Genomic DNA, 20,179 nt, shown 5'->3' with positions numbered 1-20,179 from the left:
CACCAAATTATTTAAGTATATGCATCACATGTTTTCACAAAATATTATTTTCTTCGCACGTGCAAACGAAAGATGCGTTATCGTTTACCATTCACCATCTAAAGTTAAGCATTTTGTATTCATTTTTAGTTGAAAGTCAATTTTTCTGTTATCTTGTACGACTAGTATTAATACGATTCTTACCATTATTATTATCACAACCTTACTATTATTAATATTTTTATTAACATAAATTACGTTATACTTTGTATAATGTTTGTAAATAATCGTCAATATAGGACAGACACTTGAAGGCGTTAAGCAAACTGGCACAAAGAGGAGGAACAACAACGTTCACTCACATATAATACCAAAGTTTAATGTAGTAAAATTTACAATTTTTCTTTTTTTATTTCCCTCGCTTTCCTTATTTTCCCGTTTTCCATTATTTTTAGAGGTTGAAAGGAAATTGCAATTTTGTTTCGTCAAATATTTTCATCAGGAAAAAAATAGAACCATCATTTTCACAGTTACTTTGATAAAACATCACATTTATCACTGCCTATGCGATGTCGCCTCGAATTACTCTTTTGAGAATATGTGAAGTCTACTGCTTATATAACGTGATTGATTATACTAACAACACACTATATATACTACTGAAAAGAACGTTCGAGAAAGAGGGAGGGAGAGAGAGAGAGAGGTACTGTTGCTGTAGTATCGATAATTTAACTATTGGTTTTTTCATGAATGAAAAAAATATTTCTACCAAAATAAGGAAAATAACATAACTGATACATAATTTCAAACACTAAAGTTACAGTATTTCAAATAAATTTGTTAAAATAAAATTGTATTTTTCAATCTCTTGTGGTATTAGAAAACTGGATATAAGAATAATATATTCTAAATCTATTTTTATGCTTTTGCGTTATTCATAAATTACTCGGAACGGCGACTAATACATGTAGCACTATTTAAGTATCTAAGCTTTTGTATATGTCATTGTACAAAGATTCAAAGGCTTGTGGACATTTTCCAGTGTAATGAGATATATTATTCTAGAAAAAAGAAAAGATATACAAATTATATATTATATATGAATACGTTAAAATTATTCTGGGGAAAGAAAAATATATACGAGTTCTAAATATGTTGAAAATAATGTATATAAAATTGAAATCTCGTTTAAATTCTAAAATAGTGACGGACTGTTTTTCATTAATCGTTAATGTTGTGTCAAATACAAATTCGCAATAGAGACGGTCAAATTTGTATCGATGATTCAATTGGACTTGTAAGAGATAATCCAAAAGAGAGAAATGGTCAATGATAAACCAAAGAATACTGGAAAGATCGACGCGTCTATTGAGTCCAAAAATTGGCATACATATTATCTGCATATTATCAAAGAAGTGACGGACGTTTTGATCGTGGAACATGTGAATTTGAGTATTTTCGGAAACGTCTTATACTATACTTATACCTACTGTTAGATATCTATAGAAGATTTAGAGGATTTATATTGACTATTTAATACTCACGAATTTAAATGAGCCTCCTTATTTTTATCGATGTATGTACGTATGTACATAACGTCAAAAATTTGCGTTCAATTACGGAAATTGTTATTCGACATTTCCGAAAAGTTTCACTACTGTCTAGTGTGATTTCTATGCTCGCCTTCTGAAAAGATGATCTATATATATATATAGAAAAATATTTCATTATTATATTTCCAAAAACAAGAAAACGGATTGAAAGAAAAGAAGGAAAGATTGAAAATATTATTATCAGATACATAAATATATTTTGTATCTAATATTAATCATCCATTTCTACTATTAACTCGAATACTTCATTGCTCTCAGAAAAATATACGTATATATCATGTTTAATTTAATACACTCAATAATTTTAAAAATAATTAATGGAATCATATAAACAATTTTTTTAAATAAAAACTATTTTGTTTTAGAAGATCTTCATGATGATTTGGACGAAAGTTTTAAATTATTTTTCTTAATAATTTAATTTTTTTATGAAATAATATAGCTAGTTTATTTTTTACAATTTTAAGTAAATACTATCGAAAATTACACTTTATTGTATATTATTATCATAAAATACAAAATTCCTGATAAAATAAATATTATTCTAATCAAAAATAATTTAAAACTTTCGTTAAATCATTATATATATCGTCTAATCATTATATAAATCCCTTTAAACAAAATAATTAAAAAAATGTTTATAATTTAATATAAAAAATAATTGAATATACACATTCATACTGTTTAAATGCAGTGTGTGTATGTGTATGTTTAAGGAATGTATTGTAATACAAGTTTGCTCCCGCCGTTTTTACAGGTATAAAACTATCTATATGAAAACGGCGGGAGCAAACTTGTAGACCTATATTCAGAAAAAGATAAATAACCAATCATAATTAATTATTTTTGTCATATTCAACTATGATTGGTCAATTTTTTATGGTTTACGGTTTACGACCCTATTACAGAACAGGTTTTTCGGCAACATTTTTGTCTTCAGAAAACAAATTTTCCAATTGGATATCGACAGTTTTACAACTGTTTTATGATTCTTTGCTGAGATAGGACTATTCCTTTAGATCTAAAATTATAATCCAATCAGCGAGACAAACCATAAAACGGTTGCAAAACTGTTGAGCGTTTAAGTTGACAAAGCGGCTAGCCTGCTCACCGAGCAAATGAACGTAATTGATTGTTACTTTTAGATCTATAATAACCAATCATACCTAGCCGCTTTGCCGTCATGAACTCGCACATTGTCACCAATCCGTAGAAAATTAAATTGAGAAGCTAGAGATTTTCGTTGCTACCAACATTATTCCCTCTTGTTTTATGGAAACTGATTTGACCATCGCAGCACGCTTCTAAAGTCGGTTTCACAAGTCAGTTGCAAATTATCGGCGAGTCCAACAGAATTCTCCAATAACAGGTGAGAATTCGACCGAACGTACCGTGAATTCCATCCAAGTCCGCATGCGCAACGTATGGCTCTCTCCTCAACAACGATTGCAAGGATTTGCGATTGCGGCGCGCGTATGCAGTGAACTTGTCGACTTCCGCGAGAGTAGCGGCGGATCACAGTCGGCGCCCGCCGTTCATGCTGCGTGTTGTGTTCATCGACACGAGAGATCAAAGTAGTGATATACGCGTCGGAAAGGCATACGCGCGCGCGCGCGCGCGCAGCCAGCGAACTAAAATGGCTAATTGTCAGACTGGTTGGTGCAGCAGGTGAGCGAGCAGACTGTGTGATTTCTCGTCGTGTGCGTGTGGCCTCGTCATCGTCTTCTTCGTCTTCGTGTCGTTGTCGCCGTCGTCAACGAGTAGGGTACTGCCCGAGGACGCGCGGTGCCATCCGTAGCCAAGACGTGTTTTGAAATTCATCATTGTGGTTCGCCGTCGTCATCGTCGTCGTCATCGACGATCGCCGTCGATCATCGGATCGATTGTTTTTGAGATTTTTCTCATCGGCGCCGCCGATGGACAATAATTTCGGCGAGCGGAGTATTTTCTCGAATGTCGGACTCACCGGAGTCAGGAGTGTTGACGAGGGAAAGGAAAAAAGAAAGGACAACAAAGCGTCGAAATCATCCGCGAATCCGTCGCGACCGGAACCACACGCTTTTGCTGTTGTAAATCAATTTTATTACATGCCGCTCGGGAACACACGTCGCCTCTCTCCCGTCACCTCCCCCTGCAACGTGCGTGTTGGCCGCTCGCGGTTAGCTTAGCCGCGGATCCTCTGCCTCCCTCCCTTCCTCGCTCCCACGTTCTCCCTGGTGCATGCACTCACTCGCACGGGAGAGAGAATTGATGCATAGAAAATCTCTTGGATGGTACACGCGACACGTGTCTGTGTGTATTGGACGGTATAGACGTCGACGACGACGACGACAGGTCGAGGTGGCGGCGGAGGAGCAGGAGGTGGCGTGCACACATACACCTGTGCGTGCGCGCGCGCGCGCATTGTCAGATGCAATATTTATCTCCCCTGATAGTATCTTTTCCCGATAATATGTGGCCCCGATATATACACCGTTGCAACGTGACGACGACGTGACACATACACACATGCGCACGCAATCGCTCTAACACACACATACACACGATCGTGTACAGTGGCCATAATGTCATCCCGAAGGCTGCTCCTTAGTAATTTACAAAGGGTTCGCTCTTCCGTGAAGTACGGATAGTGTACGGCACGCTTTTCCAGGCGATACCTGCCGCTTCGGACTTTGCTGTTGGCGTGTGAGGACAGGTGCCTGTGTTGGTAGACGGCAGTCCACACACACACACACACACACATACGTACACACGGTGCTTGCTCTGTTGTGTGCGTGTGTCTCTATTTCTCTCTCTCTCTCTCTCTCCGTCTCTTTTCTTCTTGCGGTGCCCTGAGACTCACCACTGAGCAGCATGGCTTCTGGTGCATCCTCCTTGGACAGTGCTGGGAGCAGCGGTGAGTGACAGTTTTTATTTTCAACTCCTTTTTGTGGCGGAGAGAACGGCCGCTCGCTCGATAACGTCTTTCCGCCGTGGTACGGCTAACGTCAGCGCGTCATTGTATTTTTAATTGCGACGTCAGGACGATACGTCGTCGTCCTCGACATCGCCGCAAGCCGCTGCTGCCGCCGCCACAGAAATATCTTTTATCGGAGAATTAAACTCCGCAGCGCGTTCCAGAAGTCTCCTTTAGGACGAAATGTAGGTCTTTAATATATTAATTTTAGAACCCGGAACTAGATATTGAATTCGGTTGTGATTCTTATTTATTTTCAAGAGTTAAAATATAATTTCATAAGATAATTGCTCCTATAGAATAATTACTTTTTACACTAAAGAAAGTAGCGTTCTTAATAAGTAAAACATTGGATATGTAGATTTGAAAGAGACACAACAGATATCGTGGTGTCACATACTGCTTGTTATGATAAAATATCACTGATAATTTTATTAGCTGAGGAAAACAATGAATCAAACTATGCTTACATGCGTGACCTAGAGTTTCTTTCCTGGTGAAAGCTAGCGAGACCTCTGATTATGTTGTTCCCTCTACTGTAACAAGCATATCAGACTTTTAAATTTTATTGTGAAATTCAACGCGCTAGTCGGGTGATGTTCCTACTTTTACTTGTTTTATTCGTTTTTTTTTTTTCTTTATTTGCATTCCACTCCATGTTCCTTTATACATGATTAGTATTTGCAGCTTGAAGTAATACAGGTGTTTATAATTAATTTTCCAGATGGTGCGCTTAATATGGGTAAGAATTATTTTTAAACAAGTGTTACAAAAATACATGTGCATATATGTATAGACCGTCAATATACGTCACATTTTTAATAGAATCTCTATGTGATACCTCTTGTTGCATTTTTAATATTTGTGTATAATGCTTGAGAACAATTAAATCTGTTCGTATGCACCAATGTAGTACTTTTTTCTTTAAAATGTTTTCCATATTTAGTTTATACTTATCACTAGTTACATAAAATCAAACATGTTTCATTTTCATATGTACATTTTATATTAAGTTACACCGATTATTTCCCTGATATGTTTGCTATTGGAATTGACACTTGTGGCATAAAACCAGAGGGGGATAGTGGAAGCTATGGCAGTGTTGGAAGCCCAGTTGGTGGTCCTGAATGTCGTAGCGACTATGACAGTGTGCAGGCTCAATGTGATCAGGCGATTCATCAGCTTCAGCTACTTAGACATAAGCACTCCGATACCATAAGACGGTTTGTTTTGATTTTGTTTTACCTTTGTCTTGCTATTTGCATCTATCTCTCTTTTTCTCTTGGCATCCCTTTCTCATCACATTTTTTTATTTTAACATACTTTCAATCACGTATGTACATATTCGCACATCTCACAGTTCTTTTTTTATATGCTTGATGCTTGAAACTTGACACTTTCAGGCCAATAAGGGCATGTAAAAAGAAGTCTCTAATGCACAGGTGTGAGATTACTATGAAAGAATTGGAGTATTATCGGGGGCAACATATAGCAGTCATGAATCAACTGGAAGCCACATCGCAAGAAAGCTCTTCGTTACGAGCAAAATATAGTGATCTAGCAAACGACAAACAACGGTTGGACCGAGAAGTCCAGTCACTGCAGAAAGAACTTTCAGAATTGCAGCGCATACAGAATCAAGAGGTTCTCGTCGCTGATGCCACGGGGAACGATGCTATGAATCAGCACTATCTCTCCGCGTTACGAAAATACGAAGCCGTTAAGGACGAATACGATTCCCTCAGGAAACGATACGACGATCTTATATCATCTCATTCTTCCGCCGTTAATAAGGCAAGTAGTCGATAGGCGTTATTCTTGTACGCAACGTTAACGCGCATATTTTTCTGCGCAATGAAAACTTATGCAAAATTACTCGTGTGATCAATACAGCTAGAGTTATCGCAAGAGGAAGCAAAGAGACTAAAGAAGCAGTACGAGAGCGTTCTAGAGGAACGTAACAGCGTACTCCGCGAGCGCAACGGTTTGAAACAGCAGTGCACCGCCGCGATTCGCCAGTGGGATATTGCATTGAGAGAAAGAAACGAATATCGTGAAGCGCTCGCAAAGGTACAGCAACAGCACGAGGAGGCGGTCAAGGAGATCAATCAGGCGATGATGCTCCGTATGAAGGCCAGCAAGGATATGAAACGTCTCACAGAAGAACGAAATGCCGCCTTGCAGGAATACAGCCTGATCATGGGAGAACGAGACACAGTACACAAGGAAATTGAGAAGTTGGGTGACGATCTCACGCAAGCATACACGAAAGTCACGCATTTGGAAACGCAGAATAAGCAGCTTGTTGAGGAGGTAATGAAACGAGTAATCGAGTAAGAAAAGTAATAGGTGTTGGATATTTTTGCTCCTGGCGTAATGATTTTCATGTTGTTACAATCTTGTCTTCATCGTAACAACTAAGTACATATAATGGCATTTCAGTGGTATCGACAGTGACATACTCTTCCGATGTCATAGAAGCATTTAGCTCGTGTCACGAACGATTGCGAAACGAGGTCCAGAAACAAATTATTGTACAAGTAGGAAACTTTCAGTTTACGCCTGTCAGTTTACGATTATCAGTACGCTTTTGTTTCCAGTTGAGTCTGTCGCTGTCGATACCTATATATAAGTCGCGCTTAACGTAATGTTAAAAGGGAAGTGTCAAGATTAAAGATAATGTTATAACTATTGCATGTATCACACGTATTTATTTTTCGAAGGTAACGACCTTATTCTTGGAAACATAATATAAAGACATTGGAAATTGCCGATATTATCTGTGTAATTTTATTAAAATAAATTATTTGTTATGCTGTTGATACAATTTGTTACATTGATGCCTTTTATTTGCAGAAGAAAACATTGTCATATCAAATTGAGACTTTAAAGAGAGAGATCTCTTCTGCTTTACAAGATAGAGACGACGCCTTGAAGCTGTGCAATGAATTACGGCAGAAATTTGGCGATTACTCCGAAGGTTCTAGCAGAGACTATAAACATCGTTTGGAATTGAATTCGCTCAGTCATGAACGCGACAGTGTCAGTAAGGAGGCAGAAAAGGAGACTAATACGAGAGATTACGCGACGCGAGACAAGCAACGCATGGATAATTTGGAGCAAGCTAATTTAGAGTTGGATAAACTCAGGAAATCCGTGGAGAAGCTTCATGGGGAGCTGGAGGAGGCCCTTCAAGAGGCCGAGGTGTCTAAGAGAAGGAGAGATTGGGCCTTCAGCGAGCGTGACAAAATAGTGCTGGAACGTGAGAGCATAAGAACTCTGTGTGATAGATTACGGAAGGAGCGCGATCGCGCGGTCTCCGAATTGGCCGGCGCCCTACGCGATTCCGACGATATTAAGAAGCAACGAAACGAAGCGTCGAAGGAATTGAAGGATCTGAAGGAGAAAATTGAGTTTGGTGACCATGCATTGCGAACTAGTCAGTTGGCGCAGATTGATGATAGTAACGACTGGGATATGATTCCAATTCACGTGGAACCCGGCAGGATCTGCTTGGATTCAGATCGCGGTGACTTGGGACTGATTCTCGTCGGCGGTCGCGACAGTCCATATTATCCGAATGACACTGGCGTCTACGTCGCGCAAGTGACCCAGGGTAGCGCCCTCGATGGTAAACTACGGGTGAACGATTGTATTGTGCGAGTGAATAATGTCGACTGTACGTCTGTATCGACCCGTGTAATCTTAGAGACTCTGCGCTCGTCCACCGTGAATCCGGCAACACTAATCGTAAAGCGACGTCGGATAACCAGACGATCATTGAGAACTACACAGCTGTCGGTCGGCACAGTGCCACACGGTATTACTCTAGAACTTGGCATCTACATTTCGAAAATATCGCCCGGCAGCTTAGCGGCTAAAGATGGAAACCTTGCCGTGGGAGACAGAGTATTAAACGTAAGTTATATGAAGCACTTTATCACATCACTTGTAATTTGTATAGATTAATAAATACTTGTATTATACGACAAGTGTATGCCATTTTTTATTTTCAAGTTAAAAATTTTATTTAACATTGTATTTACTTTCTATGTTCATTTTCAGATTAATAGTAAACCCATGGACACTATAACTACAGCGCATGAAGCGATGGCTATTCTAAACGATGATACTGTAGACGTACTAACCATCACTACATTGAAAGGTATTCCAGTACCCTCCGCTGCCAGCTCGGAAACGGTGACGATAGACGGCAGTTTCGTTGCAGAGAAACAAAAGATGGTAAATAGCTGTTCGCAGACTGAGCAAGAAAGAATGATGCTGAAAGCCTCATCAGATGACTACGAGAGACGATATCTGTCAACGAATTTCGCTGACCGTAACGTCTACAAGGCTGCGAAATCTGTAAGCGGCGAAAAATCGAGCGGAATCAGCAATGCTTGGGACAATTTCCGGGAGAAGATTGATATAGTACGTGGTCGTAAACATAGCAAGGAGCGCGACGAGAGCAAGAAAAAGAGCCATCGCAACTCTAGTCCGAATACGTTCGAGCAGGAGCAAGACGCGATAGCAGAACTGGATTCGGTGATCGACAGCTACCACAAGAAGGCGAGCAATAGCAACAACGGCGTGTTAAAGCGCAGCAAACGCCGCGGTGCTGAGAAGATCGAGAAGAACGGCGGCACGTGGCCAAAGGCACGCGGCGGACCCCTCATACAAAATGGGACCGGTACTATATTGCACCCGCGCAAATCGAAAGAACGTTTTCCTCTCAGTGTACTCCTGCATCCACCAAAATACGATAACTATAGTTATAATCGTATCTCCAACCCCATCCCCTTGACCAATTTTTCCAATGTCAATAATCGTCATACCGTTTACAAAGCAGTGGAGACCCCGCTACCGAGCTTCAAGACCGGACAGCTCTTTAACCAGAAGCCATCGTTCACGCCGGCGGTGCAGTTCAAGGACATCCCGATCGACGGTGGCAGTAAGAAGCCGCCGTCGACGGAGTTCGAGAGCAGCACGTCGGAGACCGGGCGACTTGGCTCCGCGCTGGCGCCATCCGAGACTAGCATCGATTTCTCGGTCAAGTCCGGCGGTGCCAGCCGCGACGTTGACTCGTACTTCGCGAACAAACGGCCGCAAAAGTATACTACGGGCAGCAGTAGCGATACGCAGGTGACCACGGATACGCTACAGCACAATCGCGTTCACTCACAACTCTACTCGTCGGGCATCGGTGGTTCATCCACGTCTGCCGCGTCGACCACCAGCGGGCCGACGTCGCGACAGCAATTGGCACCTGGTAACTTTCCGTTTCCCTCGCATCATCCGTACGCCGCGTCGTCGCACCTGCATCATCTGCATCCGCATCCCACGCAGCACCAGAATTCCTTGCCCTTGCGTTATCCCTCGCCACCGTCGTTGCCGTCCGCGCAATCAGGCGAGTCCATAGGCCTGCCTGACGCACGTACCTACTGTTTCGAGCCTCCGTATAGCCCTGGACCTTCGCAGACGACCCCGACCACTTTCGGCCATCTGCACACGCCCTCCATAGATCTGCACTATCACAAGTCACGTGCACTTCCGCTCGGTATACCCTGCGACACGTCTATCTACGGGCACGGATACGAAGGTGGCACATTGCCAGGCCGGAAGGAAGACCAGCGCATCCGTATACCGTCCAACACTAGTGTCACGTCCAAGAGTAGTGTTGGCAAATTGTCTACTGGCAGCATAGAAAGAACCTCCGAGCGTGGCAGCCCGATGCCGACGTTCCACGTAGAAGTGTTGAGCCCAGGCACTGGTAGCACTAGCGGGATTGGAAGTAGTGGTGGCACTGTCAGAGGAAGCAGTAGCAGCAACAAGCGGGCCAGCATGCCAGATTACTGTTACTCGCAACCACGACCGGCACCTGGAGAACTACGCAGGGTCCACATAGACAAGTCCGTGGAACCGCTGGGAATTCAAATCTCATGCCTGGAGAGTGGTGGTGTGTTTGTCTCCACCGTATATGAGCACAGTCTGGCATCGCAGGTCGGCCTACAAATTGGTGACCAATTGTTGGAGGTTTGCGGTATAAATATGCGAAGTGCGACCTACCAACTGGCTGCTAATGTTCTACGTCAGTGTGGTAACTCGATTACAATGCTGGTGCAATACAGCCCGGATAGTAAGTAAAGTCTTTTTGCACAAAAATAATGCAGTTTCTGAAAACGCACTTTTGTAACGCAATCTGTAGCATGTTCTTTATTCAAATAGCATGATTTAACGCGTCCTTTCTCCATCTTCTTCCTTCCCTAACAATATCTTCCGACTTAAGTCTGAAAAGTTTTTCATTGTAATTTTTCAGGATATTTTGTTTCTTATAGCATTCACGTTAATGGCGTAAGTTTTTAAAAACTTACATTTTTCTTTGCAAGAATACACCGAGTTAGAAGGCTCGGCATCCTCGAGTTCGTCGGAAGCCGGCGATGGAGCTGCGACCGGAAGTCGTAGCGGCTCGCCAACTCCGTGCAATAGTCCAGAAGCACCTCGAAAGAGTACAGTGGAAACACTGGAACCTGCTGAACCCGAACGTGACGCAACCATCACTATCACCACCACCGCTCCTACCGTTACCACTACTGCCGCACCTACAATGAGTACACTGCGCGTCGAACACATGCGGCCATCCGCCTCGCTAGAGGTAAGAAGCACACAAGAGCGGGAACGCGAGATGAGGCCCTCTGCGTCGTTGGACATCAATATTCGCAAACCAGAACTTCGCAGCGCTGCCACGTTAGATCGATTGAGTCGTGCACAGATGCAACGGCAAAACGCGATGAGAAGTCCTACACAGGAGGAACAGAATCGAAAGCCACCACCGAGTGGTGAGCCCCGATATCTATTGATTGAGACCAGGAAATGCTCGAACCTTGGTATATCGTTAGTGGGTGGAAACGGTGTCGGTATTTTTGTGCATTCTGTTCAGCCAGGCTGTCTCGCTGAAGAGGCCGGTTTGTTTGCTGGAGATAGGATTCTAGAATACAACGGCGTAGATCTGAGACAGGCAACCGCCGAGCAAGCCGCGCTTGAACTGGCTCGACCGGCCGACAAAGTGACGTTAGTCTCTCAGTACATGCCAGAGCGATATAACGAAGTGAAAGACAAACCAGGCGACAGTTTCTACGTGAAGGCATTGTTTGATAGAACCGGCGAAGTGGGTGATAGTCTGCAGCTACGATTTAGTAAAGATGACATTCTTTACGTGGATAATACTATGTTCAATGGCACACCAGGCCACTGGCGCGCCTGGATAGTTGATCAGACCGGTCGTAGGCAAACTTGCGGGATAATTCCAAGTAAATTTAAGTAAGTTACGTTTGCGTGAATAATAGAATATTTCAAGTGGAGAAAAAATACGATTAATAATACAATATTTTTATTAACGTTATTTAAACTGTGATATCTTCAGGGTCGAAGAAGAATTGCTCCTACGTCGATCTTTAGGCGACTTGGAACAAGATACTGGCAAACGCAGCAATACTAGTGCGAGAAGAAGTTTCTTCCGTCGAAAAAAACAGCAACAACGGTCATCCAGTAGTAGAGATAGTTGTAAAGAAATATCGCATCTTACGGGAGTCAATTTGGGATGGTACAGTGACAGTGGTACATTAAACGAAGACACTCTTCCAGCGAGTTATCAGCGCGTCGAGAGACTTGATTGTACGTATTATTAACTATAATTTTTTATTTTTTATTACCTTATTTGTCATTACAAAGATCAGTGCTATTCTCATTTTGGTTTGCGCTGCAAATTATTTTATTTAATTTTTAATTATAATATCTTTTACACTATTGTGACTTGGAATTTTTATTTATGGACATGTTCTTTTTTTTATTATTGACAAAGATTAATCATGCTTACGAGACCAATATTGACTAAAACTTGCATAGAATTGAGAATATTTTTTGACTTAATGAAGAATATATATAATATATTTTAATTTATAATACTTCATATATTTAATGTAACATTGAAAATGATCGGAGTCGAAATATTTGTTTTCGAAACGAAAAGATATGTTTATATGATTGTTTAAATTAAATTATTCGTTAATTTGGTTGGCTCGTTGCCCTCTTTATATTTATACTATTTTATACATATTGAGAGCCTTATAATTACTTTTATATATATTTTATATAATTTTTAATCTTCTGCGTTCTCAAACTAATTTAACATTTAATTCCACTAGCTCCAAATAAAAATTAAAATATTAAATTTTATAAAGATTTTAAATATTCAGAATATATTAAGGAATTAAAATTGTGATATTACTACGGTAGTTAATTAGATTTGCGTTTTAAAGTTCGACGGATGTTCGGCGCGCAAGGGGGGGGAACTACTTACGTAGTATATAATATTCACACTTTAACATATCTTATATATGATCGCACTAATAACATCTCTCATTAGCCTTACTATTCTTGTTATTTGATATATTAAGGATATTTTTTATAATTATGAATATATTTAAAAAATAATTTATTACATTTTGTTTTTTTAATAACGTGTGATATTGTTTAAAGTATTTACTTAGATGAAATTTAGGTTTTCTTTCGCAGGAAAGTTTTTACATTAAATTTAGACGCTTAAAAATTTGTTTAATGACATAACATAGTAAAAAAGAAGATTACACAAAGTGTAATATTGATTTGACAATAAATTATACAATATAAAAAAAAAACTATAAAAAGTATTTTTTAATTTAAAAAATACAGAAAAACGTGTGTAATAATTTTATATCAAGTCTAGTTTAGGTCTTAAAAGTTAAAAAAAATGATAGCTTCTCAATATTATTACAATATGTCTTACAATTTTAATTTAAAGTATAACGATTTGTTTATCTCTGATAACAGATCCTACTCTGAGACCCTTGCTGATCGCTGGTCCGCTCAGCGAATGCGTGGTAACAAAACTTTTGCAAGAATACCCGGGACAGTTTACTAGATGTCTGGCGGAAGCAATGCATTGTTCGCAATCAACTTTGGAGCAAGGATTACGCGATTCGCTCTATGTTGATTATAGGAAAAAGGGCAGCTACTTTGAATGCACAACAGTGCAAGCCGTTAAAGATATATGTGAAAAGGTAATCAACAAATATATTATTATTGAATAACGATCAATAGGATAACAAGAATAATGTATAATAATATTGTTATGGATATTAGATGATAGTAGCAGGAAGTAACTAATCTTATTTAATTAAATATTTATACTAATATTTATTTGTGTTATATCCATTGTAGAATACATACTGTATTTTGGATGTATCAATGGCTTCCATTGAAAGGCTTCATAGACATCAAATTTATCCTATCGTCCTTTTAATCAAATTCAAGGATAGGACGCAAATTAAAGAGGTCAAGGATTCCAGATATCCAAGCGATAAAATCAGTACAAAGGCTGCAAAAGAGATGTTCGAGCAAGCGCTTAAAATAGAAGCAGAGTACAAGCATTATATTTCTGGTAAGCAACTATTTTATAGTCAAGTATTCATAATATTTTTTTTCTTTCTTATTTTCATTTGGAATCTATTATCAACTTGTAGCATAAAATTAGGAAAAGTAAATTACGCTGTAAATTAATTTAATGTAAACAATATATTACGAATATTTACTTATGTTTTAACAATTATTTCAGCCGTGATTCCAGCAGGCGTGAGTGTGGCATACATATGCACACAGGTGAAAGCCTCAGTAGAAGAGGAACAGAGCAAAGCACTGTGGATTCCTAGAGGAGGTCCCTGACACAAAAGGGGGGGTCCCCACAAGCCGCAGTGGAAGTCAATCTAAATTCCACCAGGGGGCCCTTACGTCGTGCATATTTGCGACAATTGCTATGCAAAATCAGTTTTTTAATTTATGGTCTCTTGATTTCGGAAGACTATCACGCGCTTCACAGATTTTTTTGCTTAACAAAGTATCGCTCAATTTGGTTGTGATAAGACGAATTCTTGCAAACTATTTTGTTTTAGCGCATTTAACTCGTTGAATTATCAATATAAAACAGGTACATACAATATTTCAATTTTTGTCAGTTTTTTTCAGTTATTATTTAAAAATTATTATTTTGCTGACTTTTAACTATACAAAGTTCTTTTTACATTTATCCGCATCAGTGTGTCAATATATAGCTCATCTGTGATCACTATAAATCTATTGACTAATCTATAGAAGCTACAAACTAAATTTATTTTTGAAGAATTATAACGTGTTATTGGAATTGACTTTTTTGACGAATATTGCAAGTAAATGATATTAATAGAAATATCATAAAATTGGTGCCTGCTATTTCAAGTATCTACTTGCTCATTATTAATTGGCTAAAAATAACGAACAATTCGTGTTCAATAGTCAGATTGCTTTGATCTCCGATCGCGTATGAACAAGCGATGCAACGGGAAATGCAGCTAAAGTTGATATGATTAATAATTCGTATGAGACCATAAATGGGTTGTTATTAAAAAAAATACTCGTCGTATTATGGCCCGTTACAAAATTGGTGGATTAATATTGACGAATTGATGTTGTTGATTAGAAAAATAAGTTATAGTCGTTTTAACGGCTATTACATTGCTAATTAACCCCTCAGACCAAATTGATGTACTATATATATAAGTGAAAGAAAAAGAAGGCTATTTGTATATAATTTATTTACGTAAATTTACATATGTACTAATTTAGTTTGTATGATTCCTTTATGTATTATTTTATATAGCTTTTTAACTGTGTAATTATTGAGAGTTAAACAATTCATCTCCCACACGATGTAAAGTTTGAGGGGTTAAGAAAATATTAATATTAGGGAATTGACAAGAGGATGTCAGTGGGAAGGATAAAATTGACGTAAACAGTACTTCGTTTTTGTCGAATTGTAAATACTAATATCGAAGTACAGTATCTACCAGTCAAACATAGTCGACGAGATCGAAAATAACATTCGCGATTTAAATATAATAGTACGCATGATCGACTTTCTTATCGTCTAAGATCGGAGTTTCTGCGGATTTATACCATTTCTATTTTTAAGCGAGCTATTCTTACACGAGCTTATATATAAGTGTTTCATACGATGCGGTTACACGAGTTCGAGCTACACACACACATATATACTTTTAAAAGTACGTCGTAGATCGCAAGAGATACAAGAGTATCCGAAAGTGGATACATGTATCTTTGTACGTTCTAATAATATTATTTGTAAATATGACTTTTCTACAATACCGAGAGATATATTTGATTTAAGAAATGTAATTAATTTTATAATACGATCGTTTAATACGTATGAGTTAATGTATCTGTACCTGAACCTTGATTTCTTCGTAATTTGGTAGACGTGTTTTAAGGATAATAATTTGAATATGTCTTTTTACGTGATGAATAAGGATACACGGAAATGATATATTTATAGCAATAGCATTTAATTGAAAATAATCTTGTTAATTTAAAATATTTATGAAACAAATGTATTATACTCTTGTTTTAATAAAATGTTATTTGTTTCAGTAATACTGTTATTAAATTAACAAGATTATTTATAATTAAATTGGCTAATGTTGCTAATGCGATATATTATTTTTTTCTCGTGTACATATAATACATTTATAAATATTGGTATTATCTACATTACGACAAGAGCGAAAGGAAACATTTTCTTCTTTGCTAGAAATATCTTCGATATTACAAGAAATCAATTTTTCATTACGAATCATCTTACGATGCAATTAAATGCAGTTCGGTACTTGTGATAATACGAATAATAATCATCTATGCGAACAAGTCGACGATTTAGAAGTATCCGTCGCGTATCACATAGAAAAGAGTGAGAACAAAGGGATACAGAGAAATGTCAAACAAACTTGTTGGTTTCACGCGAAATTTTGTTTTCTGCGAGACAATATATCTAGACGTAAGTTAGAAGTGAGACCAAAAACTAAAGGATTACTAACGCTAATTCCTAAGGATTGTGATTAAACTTATGCGTCCTTCGGTAATAAATATGTTTAACACATAGAGAGAACACGTAGATATACTTTTTGATATATTCGGAGAGAGTTTGATTTGTGCGTAGTTAAATATTTTCTCAAATGATCCGCACACTACAGAACACGCGCTTGTATTTAATTGTATACATAGGGACCAAAAACATTGATTGATGTTTTCGAAACCATAAAAATATGAAAAAAAAAAATAAATTATAGTTTATACAGAAGCTTTTAAAAAAATGGACAACATAAAAAAATAAATGATTTCTAGTTATCTGAGAAAAACACTTACTGGTACGAGAAAAATATGTAACATACATGTATATTGCGAGTGAAATTTGTTATTTTTAATCGGAGGCTTCAATCCTCGGATATTGCTCTCCTTCCAAACTGTTTCGAACGATGTTTGTCGTATGGCGAAAACAAAATTTCAGTAAATAAACTTGATAGTTCCGAGAAAACCGAGAATAAAGACGGAAAACGAGGAGAGAAAGAGAAATAGGAAAATTAAAGCTGATTATTCTCTCAATCACAGCACTGTGATACATATAGTATATTACTTCAATGACATATCAACTTATAACAATCCTTTTACACACACACACACACACACATATTACATATATATATATATATGTGTGTGTAATACATATTTTGGGCAATATTTATACATAAATATGTACGTTACAGACAAGTGTATAATAATACACTTTCAATATTTTTCATCGTAAGCACGTGCTTTTGATGCAATAATTAAATTAATGTATGCGAATATGTATGTATAAAGATGTAAAAGGATATCAGCGATTTTGGGGACAAGTCAAATCTGATTGCGACCATGCCATAAAGATGCGTCACACTTAATGCTCGTATTCATCATTTCATCCTTGTTTAACATTTGATGACAACAAAAATGAAATGATATTTGTGAACGTTACTACGGTTAAGTAAAACGTATTTTAAGGAGACTGGAAGATCAAATTGCTTGAATTTCATGCTTCTGTTTGTAAATATAACAAATAACTTTAATTCATTTAATCCTTTTCAAACCAGATAAATGTATATTGAAGTAAAATTTTAAGTGATATTTGTGTATTACAGCGGACAAAAAATATTTTTTTACTACAAAATTATTGATATAAATGTATGAAACATATAGGCAGAGTATAATCTATTTCTTAAATATATTGTCATTTTGCAGTGATACATGATCATTTTGCAACTAGACTTCCTTTTATCCAGTCAATACAAACTTTATTACGAAATGTGCAGGATATTTGCAGCTATTGCATGAATTAGAATAAAAAAGAATAGAAATAAACAATACAGTGCATATTATTAACAAGAAATTGATCTTTAAATGTTTTAAGAAAAATTAATATAGAATAGAAAGTTTATAGGATTGTCTCTGAATTCATATGAGAAACAGATATATATAAATAATGTTATTTTAAAATTTTAAGTTAAGGCTTAGATTTTGAGATATTGCGAAAAGTTGAAAAATCAAGTTTATAGTCAAATGCATTTAAAATTTTAATATAATTTTCATATTATTTATTTATATTAATAATATTTAGACATTAGACTGTAAAAGCAAGTTTTTAAAGCTATATTCCCTCTCTTCAATTTTATTGTTTCTTTTTGATGTTGTTTTTTGAACGTTTCTGTGCATTGTCTGTGTTGCAAACACGATTGCCACCTTTCGATAAGTATGGAGATCTACGATTCTCCTGTTAAAGATCCTACTATCTTGCCAAAGATCAATTACTACGATCAAAATTGTTACTGTCTTAGAGTGCTACTTTATTTTACTTTGAAGTATGTCGTAATATCTTGCAATTAAATTGATATTTTATGATATGCCCCGATATTAATTATGTATATGCAATGTACAAATGGATACCGTATAGAAGCAAAAATAATTTCATAATAAAAATATTACATATTTCTATGATCTTGAATCCCTGAGAGGGCTCTTATGAAGCATTTGTATCACTTGTCACATTGTCATGCTCGAGCACGCAAAATATCAGCTTCGTGATTAGTAAACTTTAATCGCTATTCATTTAAAAACTATTGTAGCCTCGACATTTTCATATTAAGATTTTTGTTTTAGAACGCTCTAAAGAATCCGTTCTTAAAAGAACGAGAGATTGGGGGACATTCTGTATTAGTAATAAAAAAAAGATAAAAAATATTGTCTTATATACAAAATTAAAAAAAGAAATGACAGTTACTACCAGTCAGAATGTATATAAACGCGTTTAATAGATCGAAATCAGGTAAAACGCGTATCTCATTTTGTCTCGATTCGTCGTTCTATATTATCGGCTGTAATTTCTGTAATTTTTGGAATTTTAATGTAAAATTTTAGAATTAGACATAAAATGTTAGTACTTTCGAAAAATGCAATTACCTTCCAGTCCTCTTAAATTGCAATAATCAAATTAAGCAAGTCTCTTGATTGCATCTTGCTTAATAAAATCGAGCTTTTCAGAACAGTCGTTTAATAATTTATTACAGTGAGAATTGCAAAATCGCTTTCAAATTATTTAATAATAATTCTAAATTACTTCATAAAATAAATTTGTCTTGTTCTCTAACGAGAGACGATCACGCGAGTTATATCAACGTGCAGATTACGACTGGTTCCCATTCTCCGCTGTTTTTTGTAACAGACAACTTGCCTGTGCCACTTGTCTCAATGCATTAATCGTCTGATACATGATAACTAATCAGTTCTATCGCCGTTCTTAGAGCATCAATTGTCTCCTCGTCGTATTTATATCGTCCTGTCGGTTTATATTAACTTTGTATCTACATATGACCGTAAACCGAGCAAAATAATATACGTAACTTTCTTTTTCTTTGCCTTGTGTTTTACGAAGAATAGACACACACCACACAAAAAGTATTCAATTATTTTAATGATATATCTTGGATCGTAATCAATGTTTAATATTAATATTGCTGATTTTTATGCTTGAAGAAATTAGAAACTGTAGAATTTTTATATCTATAGTTGCTATTGTAATTAATATTCTTCTTAAACGTGCATTCGCTTTTAGTTTAATAAGTGCTCTTATTAAATTGTGATAATTAAAAATGTTGATAAGCGTAAAAAATATTTTATAAGTATTCAGTCTTTTTAATGATATTTCTTGGTTATTGTAATTAGTAATTATTAATATCACTGATTTTTATCTTAAAATTAAAATTATAAGATGTTTACATTAATAATAAAATTATATATTATCATAATTAAATTTTTCTAAACGTGCATTTGCTCAATAAATGCTTTTATTAAATTGTAATAATTGTCGAAATTCTGACAAACATAAAACAAAAGAAAGGAAGTTTGATAGTATTATTTCTCAATTAATATTTTATATTAGAGGAATAATATAGGGAAATACTGTCTTAATACAAAAGCGGTGTATTGTTTTGCCGGTTAACGGGTTTTCTTAGACTAAGCGAAAGATATTTGTCTATAGTTTAAAGTGTGATATTAATCAATGCATAATCCGAAGGTTGACACGTATTAAGCATGCTCGTAATTCCCGTATGAAGTTATTGTCCGTTTATACGAGGAATTTCACGATTACACTAACTCGATTATTCATCGGATATGCAGGGTG

The 20,179-nt window shown here is 36.8% G+C and overlaps 1 protein-coding gene across 1 annotated transcript; it reads left to right on the top strand.

Annotated features, from left to right (window-relative positions):
- The first annotated feature begins 4,445 nt into the window (after nucleotides 1-4,445).
- Dlg5 (MAGUK family member discs large 5) lies at nucleotides 4,446-14,349 on the top strand. Its single transcript, XM_018547150.1, has 12 exons — nucleotides 4,446-4,488; nucleotides 5,273-5,290; nucleotides 5,624-5,771; nucleotides 5,991-6,342; nucleotides 6,442-6,861; nucleotides 7,405-8,466; nucleotides 8,614-10,684; nucleotides 10,935-11,865; nucleotides 11,969-12,219; nucleotides 13,414-13,643; nucleotides 13,804-14,023; nucleotides 14,198-14,349. Exons 1-12 carry the CDS (start codon nucleotides 4,446-4,448, stop codon nucleotides 14,302-14,304), a joined length of 5,853 nt encoding a protein of 1,950 aa, XP_018402652.1. The 3' UTR covers nucleotides 14,305-14,349.
- The last annotated feature ends 5,830 nt before the right edge of the window (nucleotides 14,350-20,179 follow it).

Source organism: Cyphomyrmex costatus, unplaced genomic scaffold (assembly GCF_001594065.2).
Source record: "Cyphomyrmex costatus isolate MS0001 unplaced genomic scaffold, Ccosl1.0 scaffold61, whole genome shotgun sequence".
In the NCBI taxonomy this organism is placed as follows: domain Eukaryota; kingdom Metazoa; phylum Arthropoda; class Insecta; order Hymenoptera; family Formicidae; genus Cyphomyrmex; species Cyphomyrmex costatus.
Note: the sequence above shows the minus strand (reverse complement) of the source record. Positions and strands in the feature narration are given on the sequence as shown.

Excerpts from the sequence above, each read along its gene's own strand:
- Dlg5 (XM_018547150.1), top strand. The coding sequence starts at position 4,446 with ATGGCTTCTGGTGCATCCTCCTTGGACAGTGCTGGGAGCAGCG. Across the intron at positions 6,862-7,404 it reads ATAAGCAGCTTGTTGAGGAG|AAGAAAACATTGTCATATCA; the intron begins GTAATGAAACGA and ends TTTTATTTGCAG. Across the intron at positions 14,024-14,197 it reads GTACAAGCATTATATTTCTG|CCGTGATTCCAGCAGGCGTG; the intron begins GTAAGCAACTAT and ends CAATTATTTCAG.